This window comes from Urocitellus parryii, chromosome 1, assembly GCF_045843805.1.
Source record: "Urocitellus parryii isolate mUroPar1 chromosome 1, mUroPar1.hap1, whole genome shotgun sequence".
NCBI classification, from domain to species: Eukaryota; Metazoa; Chordata; class Mammalia; order Rodentia; family Sciuridae; genus Urocitellus; species Urocitellus parryii.
Window position 1 is genome coordinate 81873762 of NC_135531.1, and position 16027 is coordinate 81889788.

The 16027-nt window shown below is 30.7% G+C and overlaps 1 protein-coding gene across 1 annotated transcript in view; it reads right to left on the reverse strand.

Moving 5' to 3' along the window:
* The window catches only part of St8sia4 (ST8 alpha-N-acetyl-neuraminide alpha-2,8-sialyltransferase 4), a 90138-nt gene that overhangs the window by 66029 nt on the left and 8082 nt on the right, over positions 1-16027 (reverse strand). The window contains exon 3 of the mRNA XM_026395037.2: positions 10696-10953. Within this exon, the coding sequence (XP_026250822.2) occupies positions 10696-10953 (258 nt within the window). The remainder of the gene's footprint in view (positions 1-10695; positions 10954-16027) is intronic.

Sequence of the window (16027 nt, forward strand, 5' to 3'; positions counted from 1 at the left end):
CCTAGCACATATATAGCCCTCAGTAAAAATTCTAAACAATTAAAAAAATGAATAAGTAGAAGAAAGAAAGTGTTTTAGGATAGAGGGAAGATGCAGAAAAGGTAGAATGATGGAAGAAGAAGTAAAAAGAAGTTAATAAAACTAAATAGAAAAATCTGACTAATTATCCAGAATAGACACATGAAAGTGTTCTGAAGCTTTTCATTGACAATTTCTGAGCCAATTACATCAGACTCACTATTTTTAAAATATCTGTTAAGGCAACATGAGGAGTGTGAGGAGTGATATTTGATGGCCACAGAATATTAGTTACTAACTGCAATAGTTAATTATCCTCTACCCCAGAATCCACCATATGATGCAAAGTCAGCACAGTGCAGGACTAGATTCACTTGTGACAGAGTCTAGACATTACTTTTTTTATGAAAAGCCAGCATTGAAATGCTGCTTGATATTTCCTATAATCTCCAGTTAGTCCAGAGATGGGAAAGAACCCACACTACACTTTCAAAAAAAAAAAAGTGGGTGAAATCAGACTAGAATGATTTCACTTGCATAAAGTAAAAATACCAACAAATGTAAACTACACTACTTGGGAAAGAATATAATGAAAGAAAGGGAGCAAGGCAGGGAATTCTGAGGGCTAGTGCTATATTTGTTCCTCTTCTTGGTCACATTCTTAAAGCGACAATGTGAAAATAGGTACTATCCTTATTATGGGTTCAAAGTTTAAATTGTGGTATTAATAAAACAATACACAAAGAAACAGAAGAAAATCAAGAAAGAGATGTACATTAATGTGGACTACTGATTTATGACCAAAATCATTACATTGCAGTGGTGCAAAGAACATTCTTTATAATTTATAGTGGTGTTTTGATTGACTATATTTTGGAAAAATGATAATTTTATATCAAAATAAAAAATTTATAACTTTGAGAAAAACACTTGTAAAGAGGTAATAGGGAAATGGAATGAAAATTTATTATCTACCATTTCTCAGGGATCTATATTAGGAAATATATGAATAATTTTGTTCTCATCAGAAAACCATTATTTTTAAACTTGTGGAATCTGGAATATAGACACAAATACTATAATAACATTTTTGTGGATACAGATTGGAGTTAATTATATGAAAAACTTGAAAGATAGCTACAGAAAAATTTTAAAATATTTTAAAGGTTTTTTTTTGAAGAATTCAAAACATTTATTACCATCACAGAAAGTAATTCTTTCATGAAAGTTGTACAGTGTTACAAAGTGAAAAAATAACCAAAGAAAGGACTCAGTGGCACTTTGAACAGATTACAAAGCTTCTAAGTCTGTTTTCCTTTACCCATCATGATATATAAATGATGTATGCTGCCTTACAAACTCCAAATTAGTGAAATGTCACAGCACATTTTTGGATAAATAAGTATACATGATGGCGTGAACATGTGTCAGGCTTTGGGGTGTAATTCTATCATTCTGTGAACTCTGTGAATATTGTAATAATGTAAGTAAAGAGGAAGAGTGCAAACAATCATCTCAGTTTCTAATTCAGAAAATAAACTATAGAAAGACTAAACACCATCTATTATCACCTAAAATACACCTGGTTAGACTCCAGGAGTTTATAATGAGTGATGATTTTTCTATGCAAGCACAGCATTAATACTCATACTGTCTGTCTGTCTCTCTATTACTTCTATTACTATGTTTTATCTTCTATCATCTATCTGCCTCCATATATGTAACTCTAATATTTCACAAATCAGATAATCCAAATACAAAGTTTAGGAAAAAATATTGATTGGACAATTTTTCTAAGAATTGCTCATTTCTATTAACTTAATGACACTCTAGTGTTATCTTTAGTTTTGTTTATGACAGTAAAAATATTTTTATTTAAGTTAAATTTGGTTCAAAATGGCACTCTTCAGAGTTTTTCAAAAATTGTATAAAAAATTTGTTCTATATATGTAATAAGAATTGTGATGCATTCTGCTGTCATGTATTTAAAAAAATAAAACCAATAAAAAAGAAGTAATGTATGAAGACACAAATTGGGTGTCAACATACTTTATATACAGAAATGTGAAAATTGTGGTATATATGTGTAATAAGAATTGTAATGCAAAAAAAGCAAAGTACATCTGTAAAGACATGAATTGGCGTGAACATACTTTATATACAAGGATTTTCAAATCTTTGTATATCTATATGTGTAATAAGAATTGTAATGCATTCCGCTGTCATGTATTTAAAAAAATAAAATCAATTTAAAAAAATAAATTAAATAAAATGTTCAAGAAAACTAAAACTAAATTAAAAAAAAATTAAAAGTACACTCAACTATTCTAAAGTACCACTAGAGTAGACATAACCATAAACTTGGGGCCGTGTTGAATGTTACTTAGTACATTTTAAAAGTTAATCAGTTAGTAGTTGACTATTCCTATAAGCTGTGTATGTGTTTGCTGTGTTCTGCTTGGTATGTGGCAGGACAGTTTTTGGCACTATCATAATACTTTAAAATTATCAATGATATCTTCTTGAAATGCATTACTTGTAATATCCAAAAATTAGTAATCTATCTAGAGCTATCCTGGAATATCTAAAAAGACTAGGTAAAATTCCGACTTTCAGGATTCCTGTGCTGTACTGAAATCATATTTACTTTTTTTTCCTAACATTTTATAAATCCTTCAGCATTATTTGAAGTAACAGAACTGTTCACAGACAAATATTTTAAGTTCGATGTGTGTCTTCAGAGATATTATTTTAGTGATTATTCCAGATCCCACTCAGCTCCATTATCCCTTTAAAAAGGAATGTAAAGATATTCGGGTATGAAATCAGGCCCTGCTCATGACTGGCCTCTGGTTGTCACACAAGAAGTTTTATTGTATTAATAATAGAATGCAAAAAGCTATTAATGCATCTGATGAAATTATTTAGTGTTTATCTTTAAACAGATTAACTTTAAATGATTACAAAAATAAAAAAAAAACTGATGTTTTAGTCCTTATAATTTCAGTTAATGTGGAACTTGGGTAGAAGATAAATATTATGGAATCATTTCTGGGGACTGCCAAATTTACTATTGTTGTAAGGAGTAGCAAAAGTTAGTGTTTGGTCATTTACAATTTTAACAGTTCATATTTTAGCTTATTTTGTCTATACACATCATTTTTATTAATGTTAGAAGTATAGCATTGGTCAACCAAATATCTGGATTTTTGTTTCTTTTAAAAAATAAAAAGAACTAACAGGCCTAAAATTCACTTTTCTGAACTTAACTATATCAGAGACACAGATTTTGTTTTAGAATAGAAGAGATTATCTCTGAGAGGAAAATGAGAATATTGAAGATGAAATTGTTCATGGCACTGACTTCTTCTGTAAAGATCATGATCTGTGCCTACTCTCATGATGAGGAATCTCATCTTGTAGAAGGAAATCATGGTTTCCCACAGTTACAATGAAGTGCAACTGCAGCATTCAAAATTTTCATCAATTTTTAAAGAAATGGGTCTGGGAAATAATACCAAAATAATATTTCCTCTCATGATTCCATTTCCTCTTTTTCTCAAGCAGGTGGGATATTACATATAACTGATACATTAATGCTAGATTAAGTCAAAATTTTGCTTCTCTGGAGGCATACCACAGAATCATTGACTTCTTAAAAACTTTATCATCCTTTGTAATATACCCTCATCAGAGAAGATTTCAGGCCAAGAAATAAGATATATTCAATTTGAGTCATTGATTTTTCTCCTATCTGAGCTTCCTTAGATGCTGCAGGGCATTTTTTTTTTTTTATTGAGGAAACACATGCAGATGTCTTGAAGTTTGTATATATTTAAAAAACATTGATCACAGTTTCCTTAATACTGCTGTGTGCATTATGATTTTGGAAATTTTTACTAAGAAATAAGTATTTCTTTATTACTGAGTACCAGTATACATTAGATTTAGATTTTGGAAATCAGTTAAATATTTAATTAGTCATTACATAATCAAAATTAGGTTTTAATTGATTTTCCTATTTTCAAGATTTGTTTCACAGTTTTAAGAATCAAGTAATTATATGATAAGGAATACCTTTTGTTTAATATCCCACTGAAACAACAATTTAATGCAATTCATTAATGATACAAGCAGTCACTGAGAGAGTTCCTTTTATAGGAAATGAATTGCATTTCCATGTGCTGTCTAAAAGTCTACAAAAACACCCAAGCAATTTTCACAGGCTTATCTTTAATATTTTTTGCAGGATATTAAAAATAGTTTTCAAAACTACACTTAAAAAGATAATAGTGCAATTGTTTTGCTCCATGTCCCTTTTCCCAATAGAAAAAAAGAATGTTTGGAGTGAGAGACTCCCATTCACAGACAACAATGTATTCTGATACACTGGTAAAGAAGATTACATTGTGTTTATTTAAATCCCCCCCCAAAAAAAAGTCAACCTAAAAATCTAATTAATGTTGAATAAAGATTTTATCTAAAAAAAGTGATTACATTTGTCAAGTTAGAGGTTAGCTTGAACATAGTCTCTGAATGAATCTGATCCTAGAGGAGTCACTGTAAGCAGACCCAACACAATTTATATCTCCCTCAAAAATTTTTTTTTCTAATAGAAAAAGTAGGAAACAAGTAAACAAACTGGGAACACAATGAACAAACAATAAACAAACATTGAAAAAACCAACTCTGTGTATTGCCAAGCAGAAACACAAACAATACATTTCCAAGAAGGTAAGATATTTGAAATATTCTAAATGTTATTACTAAGAGCATGTGATAATTTTAAATGTGCTCAATGTGGATAAGAAACTTTTTCAAGCAAGAATGATGTTTTGATTAAAATTTTTAAGCAAATACTTTCTGGACTGTTGAGGCTCTAGGAGACATACGCCAAAATAACAATTAACAAACAACAAAGTCCACATGCATTTAGGCAAGGAAAAACTATTGGGTACACAAATTATGAGCCAGAATGTAATGGAAATGGCAAAAATTGTTAGGAGGGATGGGAGTCTGGCATGATTATATGTTATTGAAGACCCTGTGCCCACAATCAAGTGATGCATTTGTTGATATTCATAAAGAAGATTAGAATTTTATTTTTTCAAGGGTTAGCAGAACCCTCAGATCATTAAAATAGAGCACAATAGAACTAGGTTAATAGAAAATAATCATACTAGGGAAAAAGGTATAAATAATAAAAAATCTATATGTTGAACACATATACATATCTGAAGGATTATCTATTATTAAAATATGGCTAACTGGATCTTTGGTCTCTGCTTACATGCTCATATTTAAATAACTCATGGTCTTGATTCCTACTTTTCAATTACAAATTAGTATTTCTGGAATTAAATCAACTTAATTTTTCTCTTGGAAAAAATGTGGGTAACATTGAATTGTATTTTAGTCCTTCCCTATTATAATTCAGATATTCATATGTCTGTTAATGAACCTTTCGAAAGGATATAACTAACAACTAGTTTAGGCAGTGGGAGAATTTGGCTTATCATTAAGATTGCCAGACACAGCAGCAAATTTTCTGGTTCACTAGTTTGAAAGATGTTACATTCTCAGGAGTGTTCTAATTAATAAAATGAAAAAAATGGTGTCACATTCTCTTTGGCAAGAAGTGACAGCCTTTATTAAGAGGTGACAAAGTTTTGATTGACATGCATTACTTATCTCAATTTTTTCCCCATGTAGAATGATAACTCTTAAGTACTAGTTAAATTTCCCCCCAAACACCTATTGGTAACCAAGTGTTAAGACTTTGCTTATTACATCATTCAGTGGAAAGAGACACAAATTTTTCAGGGTATGAGTATTGAGAAAAGCTACCAAATATGTCCACTACTGAGTACTATAGGATATAATAAATAATCATACAGATCCAAAATACAAATAATAAAATTAAACCCAAAGGAGTGATTTCCCCAACTAGCTATTAAAAGTGAGGATGGTATTTCTGCAGAGATTTTTTTTCAAAAAATGAACATTTTTTCAAAAATATTTTCTAGAAAGTCACATTTTTTTTTTTGGAAAAAATCAGCACCAATTTGTAGTCCCCAAAGAAGTACAGAAGTTCCTCAAAAAACTAGGTGTAGAACCACAATTTGAACCAGCTCTACTACTCCTCAGTATGTATCCAAAGATTTTCAAATCAGCATACTACAATGATGCTAACATATCAATGTTTATAGCTGAACAATTCACAAAGCTAAGCTATGGTTCCAACATAGGTGCCCTTCAATAAACGAATGAATATAATATATGAGTGTGTGTGTGTGTGTGTGTGTGTGTGTGTGTGTGTGATTTTTATGAAATTTTCCAGTAAATGGATGGATCTGGAGATTACCATGCTAACTGAAATAAGATAATCCCTAAAAAACAAAGGTTGAATGTTTTCACTGATATGTGGAAGCTAACCCACAATAAGGGTAAGGAGAGGAAGAACAGAAGTTCAATATTTTAAGAAAGTGGAATGAGGTGAAGGGAGAGGGGAATAGGAAAGACAGTGGAATTAATCTGACAAATTTTTCCTATGTACATATATAAATACATTACAGTGAATCTAATCATTGTGTACACCTATAAGAATGGGGTCCTATTAAAATAAGATATATGCTATGCTTGTACAATCATATTAAAATGGAATCTACTTTCATGTATAACTAAAAGAACCAATAAAAAAGAAAACTCAGAAAAAAACTTGGGCTACATATCCTTAGTGTACACTTTTTTCTAGAAAATCTCAAATTCTATTTTTGAAGAATGGTGAAAAAGTAAAAAAAAAATAAAAAAGAAAGAAATGGTATAAAATATACAAATGTGTCATGTACTTTTCCAGGTACTGAATCTAAAATGAAGCCATGCAAATAATGTTTTTTTTTTCTCTTATATTTTAGTTGAGGAGACAAGCAATGAAGTGGTAACCGTGGAATGGAAAAGTTCTAAAGGTCAAGTGGAAGGTCACAATGGTGATGGTGGCAGACTGTTTCATATAATGCAGGCAAGGAAAACTTTGGCTTCAGGCAAGTATGCAACCAGATTGATCAGTTAATGGACTACTTCAAGGTTCCAAGCAAAAGTTATGTTAGGGCAGTAGTAGAATTCATGAGAAATCATTAGATTCAGGATATATTTTGAAGGTAACATCTGTACAATTGGTTAATATATTGTCAATGACACTAAGCAGAGAAAAGGATCAAGTCTATCTTAATGATAATTGTAATTTCTTCCATGCACATTTAACATAAAAATAACTAAAGATATTGTATGTGGCTGGGATGTGCAGGTGTGTATATGAATATAAACCATGAAAGAAATCCATATAAGCTATTTCCCACATCATAATAATTTAAGTGCTAACTTCCCCCAAATATGCCTTTTTTACACTTGACCTTTTACTCTGATCTAAAGTTTCTAGTTTCATGTAAAGTTAAGATTTATATAACAAAATTATTAACAATGTAATATAGGTTCTAGTACAGTGTAGATTTGCAGAAATACATATGAAAATGTACAAAAATATTCCAAAGCTATAAGTATATATTAAAAATCTAAGAAAGCTAATGGTTTATTTATAAACTGTGGTCTTCATAACTCTTATTACAAATTACAAAGATAAGTTTACTATCAATTGAGACTATAAGTATTTCCTGTGACATATATTCATATATAGTAACTATCATTTTAGTCCATGGTAGGCCTTTTTTTTTTCTTTTGGAAGAGAAATCTTTTGGAAACCCCTAGCAAGAAAAGACACTAGCTGATCAACTATTTCAATATTATTCTTGAAGTTTTCAAAGTGTTTTTTTTTTTCATACTACTTTATTTTTGCTAGATATGCAAGCAAAGATTTTTACCTTTAAAAGTTTGATTATGTAAGTAGTAGACTCATGTGGAGTCTGAAAGAAGGCAAAGTATATATATTTCATACAAAGTGTGATGTTGAAATGTCACTGTGGATTCAATGAGGTTACCACAAAGGAAGTGGTAAAGGTATTCTTCACCTTGTCCTTCTAAAGCATTCGTCTTGTGTCCTGTGTTGATGGAGACCAGTTACCCAGGTATCAACAACATACCCTCACATCCACCCATTAGTTAGCAGATTAAAGACACAGGAGCCACAGAGTGTAGAGTTAAAACAAGTAGATCAGTGTAGTGAGTATTTACTGGAGCATGATTGCTGTAGGAATAATTAAAGAGTATTTCAAAATTAGAGTGGAGTTTATTAACTTAAAGCAGAATATAGGGTTTTTTAATCCTAGAAAGACACTAGATAATTAAAGGAAGAACACGTATATATGTTTGTATTATCCCAGTGCCTAGAACCTCAGTATTTTGGTGGAGGAGCCCCCAGAGTAGCTTAATAGTGATATAAATCTGCAGTTGTCCACAGTAGAGGACCTTGATAACAGGTAGTCTGCTGTTCCTGTTTACCAGCAAAAGAGAAAAAAATCCTTAATTTTAGAATAAAAGAAGTGGCCTGTATGATTCAGGGAATCAGAATTTTATTTACAGATGGATGAGGACCCAAGAGTCTCGAAACCTACAGATTGGTCAAAGCCAACTTCAGGAAAGTGAGCTACAGTGCAGAATGTATAGCTTCTAGGAAACAGATGCAGGAAAAATGAATATGAAAGACTGTCTTACAAAATAAGGACAGTTACTGGTGATTCTTAGGGCATTCCAGAAAGAATATAGGAATCCATTCACTAGACATTTAATGAAATGAAAGATATGTAGCTGGGCTGGGGATGTGGCTCAAGCGGTAGCGCGCTCGCCTGGCATGCGTGCAGCCCAGGTTCGATCCTCAGCATCACATACAAACAAAGATGTTGTGTCCGCCGAAAAACTAAAGAATAAATATTAAAAAATTCTCTCTCTCTCTCAAAAAAAAAAAGATAGGTAACTCAATAACTTTTGAATTGGAACAATGCAAAGAACCTAATCAATAGAAATTGAAGTAAAGGAGTCTGAGTAGAAAATAATATTAATAAACTGATATTAAAGGATAACTTCCATCAGGCCCTTCTCATTGCCCACAGATAATAAGAGTCTTAATTCTAGAGTCAGAAGTAGGGTTGAATCTAAAAGCTTAGCTAGGCCTCATTGTCAAAGCTTAAAGAGACACAGGAGCAAGAAGTGAGCCACATTTTGAGCGTTTTCATCCAGTAATAATCACATTTTAAAATACCATTCTTTATTTTGCAGCAATTTCTAATGTACCTTAAAATTTTGCTTCTTTATTCTAGCTGCCCTGATATTTTTTTCATTTCAGAAATCTCGAAGTCTTGCATTTTTGTCACTTACCACAAAGACATGTATGTTTGAAACTCATTTGTTCTACTTCCATTTTCATTTCCTCTTCTAATATTCTTTCTCCTTTTTGTATACAATTTCTTTTTGCATATTTACATGTTGATGAAATTTTTCTACTCAATTTAAGAGTCTATATGTTTAAATGTCCAACTCATTACAAATCAGAATCTGACCAGGCAATTGACAGAGAAGACAATGAAATAAAATGTTCACAGCCATGTTTGTTATTGTAAATTGTGCTCACCTGATAATGCTCAATGGGATTGTTTCACAGCTACTACTGTTTTTTTTTAAGTAGTAGCCTAATTATGGTCAATGCATATGTAATTAATAACTATATTTTTAAGTAAAAAAATATAAATTTTTAAGAGTTATATTTTCACATCATATTTTAAAGGGATTCAAATATTTGTCAATTTGTCAGCTCAGCATATTTTACTATATATCTTTATACCACACTCTTGCATATATGTATGTTTCACTCAATAATTTTTTTAAATATTAATTTTTTAGTTGTAGTTGGACACAATGCTTTTATTTTATTTACTTATTTTTATGTGGTGCTGAGGATTGAACCTAGGGCCTCACATGTGCTAGGTGAGCACTCTACCACTGAGCCAAAACCTCAGCCCTTCACTCAATAATTTTTATAAACAACTAAAACAAGTCAAAACCCATATGGATATAACAACTGAAAATTAAAAATTACTAATAGTTATGATATAATTACTTATCTACTGTTAATTTTTTTCAGCTAATAAAAAGTAAACCATAATTCATCCAATATTTAATAAACACCAATGAAGACCAAACAGACATGTTCAATTATGTGAGAAATCTCAAAAGCTAAAATATGCTAACATACACAAATACTGAAAATAATGAATAAGAAGCAATTTCACTTGGATATCAAATATAAACCTGATAATGACTATATCCTTAGAATCCGCTAAATAAAAAAGTAAAAACAGCTTACATCTATCTCATCACTGCAGAGCAATGTTCATAATCTTTGGCAGAGCAATGTTCATAATCTTTATACAATAAATGAACTTATACAAAACTAATGAATACAAATATGAGTGATTATGTTAGTTTTAAATTTAATGAAATGGTTACTTGCTTTCTGTCTCCCCAAGCTGTGAATCATTGCTACAATGAGATCACCTCATTGAACATTAAAATGAGTACAGTCATTTTAATATTCTATCCAAGGTAAATATAGGTTAGGATACAATACACAAAATAACATTTTAGATAAATGTTTGAGTTCTCAGTAATACTTAATATTAAATTCCAACTTTTCATCATTTTTTTATTATTAAGTAAAATGAGGAAGCTCACCTTATTACAAAATCATGACTGTCAATCTCCTTTCCACATTCACTGTCTAGCAGAATGCCAGAATTTCCAACAACTGCACAAGTCTTAAACCTGCGGTTTTTCATTGGCGAAACTTCAGGTAGGAGGCTATGTAGATCGTGAGAAATATTTAATGTCCGGCGCCTGTCAAGCACATAGTGAATGACATCACCAGGCTTAAAACTGCTCTTGACTACTGAGACATCTCGTTCAGCATCTAAGAAACGAAGAATATTCTTCCTGCATGTGAAATACAAGCAAGATTTAACATTAATGACAACATATCCAAGAACTGGTTACATCATTTGCAAAGTAACATTTGAAATGTCAACAGGTATACTACTAACCTTAAATTATTAGTGGTAATCAAACCAACCAATTAAGTAGATTTTATAGGAAGTGGAGTATATTTCTTAAAATCTTTCATGCAGAAATTTACAATGGCTTTGTAAAGATGTATAGTATATACACCCATTTGTGGAGCAAAAAAAAATACTTCATTTATCAAAATGTGCTAAAAAACAAACTATTAAATACAGCAGTCACTTGATTTTACAAAATGAAATATTCTACTAGTTTTTTCTAAATAGTCATTTATTTTGTTTAATGTTGTTTGGCTATGAAGATTAGAAATAACTTGAATGTACTTTTATTTCGATCATAGATTGTACTTAAGAAGAATAAACTTTACAGTAAACATATGTAGTTATCCAAGACACTTATATTTTACAATATTTGAAGAAAAATTAAAACTATAGCACTAAATTTATATGAAAAATTTCTTCTAAGCTTAGGACCCCAGGAAGTAAAATGGATAAAGGAGAAGATGAATTGACATAGCACTGGATTATATATGGCAGAGGTAGCTTATTTTTCCTTATTGACCTTTCCTCCCATCTGACTTTTAGTGTTGAACCTTCAAACTTTTACATGTCATGGATGGTCATCCAGAACATCTCCAAGTACAGCTTGGTTTGGTCATAAGAGTTAAGTTTCCTAGAAGGGGGGTATGAGTGGATCATGGACATGATCATATAAAAGAGAAAGAAACTTCCCTTCCAATTTGTTTGGCCACTGAATTTTGAGGAAATCTTTTTTATGGAAGCTTAGCTTATCCAATACCTAATCTATAAATTAGTCACAATGTGAGATGTTATACAAACATAAATTATATGCATATGCTAAATATTTAGAAGATAGAAAATGAAAACAAAATGCATACAGATCACTTCCTAGAAATTGGCAAACCTTGGCATGAGCAGGCAGTGCATCATCTGCCTGTCATAATTTGAAAGTTGAGCCTTATATCTAATAAATTTGTTGCCTTGGAAAACTGATTAAAAGAGTCTATTTGTTGCACTATGCTGGTTTCTCCTTTTAGAAAAGCATTAAAAGAGATGAAGTCAGGCTAAGTCATAGCTAAGTTAGAAGCTGGGATGAAAGGGACTGTATCTGGGTGTGTATTCTGAAATATATGAGAGTCTAGTAATTTGTACCTCCCAAATGTTTGTGTATCCCAATTAGTGAGAGATGTGACTATAAATTGAAGACATCTCAACAACACAAAGGGTATTGCCTTTCCATGTAAGACTATAGACTCAAATGAAGTAAGGATGGCTATCATTAAATTGAGGAAAAGGAGAGAGAGTTCAGAAGAATTAGAGGAGACTAAAAGCATAAGAACCAGGCTCAGCAGATATTTGGAGTTATTTATACCTGAAACTAACTAGAAGAAATCACTATAGGACTCTAGTAAATTTTTTAGAAAATTCTATTGTCAAAAAAAAAATTATGAACCTCGTCTTCAATAATTTGACATTATTTGATCCATGGACTACAAAGCATATACTAACAAGAAAGTATCAGAAAATTTCACTCCTATGTTGCATATTGGAGAGTATTATAAATTTGCATTTTCAAGTGATAAAAAAAATATGTTAACAACTAGCACCTAACACCAAAAGTGAAATCATAAAGAAGCTTTTATACATACTTATTAACTAACATTTATTTGTCTTTTTGGAAAAGTAAGTAAATACTTTGACACCTGGATTTCAACAAAAATGTTCTCATTTCCTGTGAAAACGACAGGGCAGCCTCTAAAATAAAAACTGCACGGATGTGGGGAAATCATCTAACTAGGTGATGCTATCATTTTCCTTTGAACATACTTAAGTAGGTTGCTGTAGATGTATTTGAAAATGTATTCACACAAGTACTGACATGTTTGCAAGCTTGAGTTGAGTAGGTTAGAAGTTCAGACAAGAAATTCTTTATCATGGAAATCCAAAGGGAAAATTCTTTTTATTGCATCAAAAAAGTTGACACATATCTATCAAGTAGTAGAAAGAGGGACTTTCCATTATTGGTACATTTTCCATGTAATAAAAAATTAGCAAAAAAAAACTGTACACATCTTCTAAATTATTAAGTATAATTAAACATCTTTGTTTTATTGGAAACATAAAACATCTTGGAAAAATTATACAAAAATCAGACTATAAGAGTTGAGCAAAGTTAAAATGTTATTTTAACTCACAATTGGAAGAAAAGAGTGTTTAATGAAATAAAAAAATATTAAGTGCAAGTGGTAATATATCCTTCCAATTTGTATCATAGGGTCAGCAGTGTTTTATTCCCTTAATGATAGCAGTAAAAATAGTAAAAGTGCTTTTCAAAGCAATAAAAACTCAATTCATATAGATTAATCAAAGAATCAACATGTAAAAGTTACTTAGATAAAATTCAAAACAATTTTTTGAGGGGTGTAGAATTGACCTTTTTAAACCAAAAAAAAAAGGAAAGGAAACCTTAAACAACTGCAGCTTGTTCTTATACTGACCCACACTTTTAACATGTAATTTTTATTTTAGGGCTTTAAGCAATGCAGAGAAAAAAATTGATATAGATTCCTGATATAACTGTATGAAAGACTAAAGAATTACTAGGAGTGAGTAATATCATGACTTAAGTGCTTAATACTCTTCAGAAACAGGAGAGGTTAGTTTATTTCTTCCCTGTGGCAGGCTGAAGGCATTTTTTAGATTATAGATGCAATGGACCATAACAAGCTCTGTGGATTTGCTAAGTCGAGTTGTGGTTCAGACTATAAATATGTGAGGAGAAAAAAGACAAATAAAAATAAATAAATAAAACTTGTATTTACATGTATTAGCTAAATGTCATTGGAAGCATCAAAAGTTCTTGTATTAAGGTAAATGAAGCAGCACTCTAAGTATCACCAAGGAGATATATATGCTTTTGTTCAGACAAAATTGATATGAGTTTAACAGCAGGGTAAACAAAATTACTTCAGAGCAAAGAAAAAAGAAAACTCAATTAACATCTGAGCATTAAAGAAACATGAGTCAAAAAAAAAAAATGTTTAATAGGCTGTACCAGTACAAGTTTTCCTAATATGTGGTCAAGTTACTATCAGGTATTCAAAGCATGGGTTGTGCTTTCTGTGGAGGCCTTCAAAGAACAACAGGAGATTCCTCTTAGGTTTTCTGTGGTCATTTGGTGATCCTTATGAAACCTCTTTAGATAAGTAAACATCTAGATTCAGCAACTGTTTTAATGTTAAAGATAACTGAAAAAAATCTGAAACCATGTTTCACTTTCAGTGGGACTAAAAATCTTAGTCATAAAAACTATCTTTCGTTAGGCAATGTTGGCTTAAGATGAAGGGTTGGTTTAGACTGTTAAACTGACAGGAATAGATTCTATACTGAAACTTTTCAACTGAATTTTCAACTAGAACTTCCCTTTCAGCATCACCCATCATTGAAATAGCAGCTGCAGAGTTCTGGAGCATTAATTTACTAAACCTTGTTTTCACTTGTGAAATGTTAAATATAGCTAACCTATCACCAGATGCCATTCTTTTATTTTTTTTTCTATAGGTTTCTTGTCAACAACCATGCATGCTCTAGCATCTAAAATTTAGAATAAATAGCATAAACCCCATCAGAAAGTATTTTTTGACAAAACTTTCAGATGGAACACATCACAAGTTGAAAATAATATATATTATACATCATAATACAACAGTTCAGTAAAAAGAAAAAAAAACCTTAAAAAAGGATTAATGGTTTATTATGCCTACAAAGATAATTAGACCACACATTTTTTCAAAGGATTATTTCTACAAGAAAATTTGCCTCAGAGGTCTAAAAGAACATTCTGTAAATAGTTGATACTTCTGAACTTAAGGTCTAACTGTTATAGGGAAGATATTCCAGTATAAAAAGAAATATTATAAACAATTACAACCAAATAAAATGCAAAATTGTGCCCAAAACCTTGAAGAAAAGCATTTTTATTTAATTTATACACTAGGCCATGTTTTGACACTTGACACAGAATATTGGGTAAATAATATTCTATTATTTCAGCACAAAAAGTGCCATGATGTTGTCCATAAATATGCATGCTAATTGTTCATATTTTTAGTATCAAAACATAAACATCCTAGAAATTTGTTTTATAACAAGACTGGTTCAATATGAACCTGTCAGACAAGATAGAATTTGAGTCTTTACTTTGTTACTAATATGCTTCATGACCTACAATTACCTATACAGATCACTTAATATGAAAACTAGGAAAAAGATGGTATAATCCTTTTCCTAAAGCAAATATATGCATGCACTACCAAATTATTTTTGACAGGTAAGCAAATATAAATTTGCTATCATGTTTAGTTAACCCATATACCTTACCTGTTTGGAAAACTTGATATATATTATACTAAGAATTTAAAATATTCTATAAATTTTTGAAGTCCTAAGCTCTTCTCATAATTAACTAAACTCATACATTTCTACATATCTATATTTGGCATTTGTATTTCTTTAGAATTTATTTGATATATAAAAATGAGAAAAATATGAAAAAAGTCAAACCACAAGAATTGGATATAATAAAATAAATCATCTCTCAGTACAAAGTTCACAGATGAATTCACAACATCTAAAGCAACTCAAAAATATAAATGTAACTCTCATGAATTTGTAAAGTTGCAATAAGTGCATTTCTTAGGTCAGCTTATGTTTAACGCCTTTACCTTGAGTATCGTAATGAGAACAAAATCTATAGTGTCATATGAACATTTATAAGATTCACTTTTTATAGATATTAGGAAGGCATAGCTGAATATACTAATCAAACTAGTGTCAACTCTTTAATTCACTTGCTAGATTTTCATTTACCCAACATCATTTAGCTTGGCTATATATGTTAATTAAACTATTATAATTTTCTTATTTACTTAACTTTCTTTCACTATTTTGCTTTACCTGATTTGTATAGT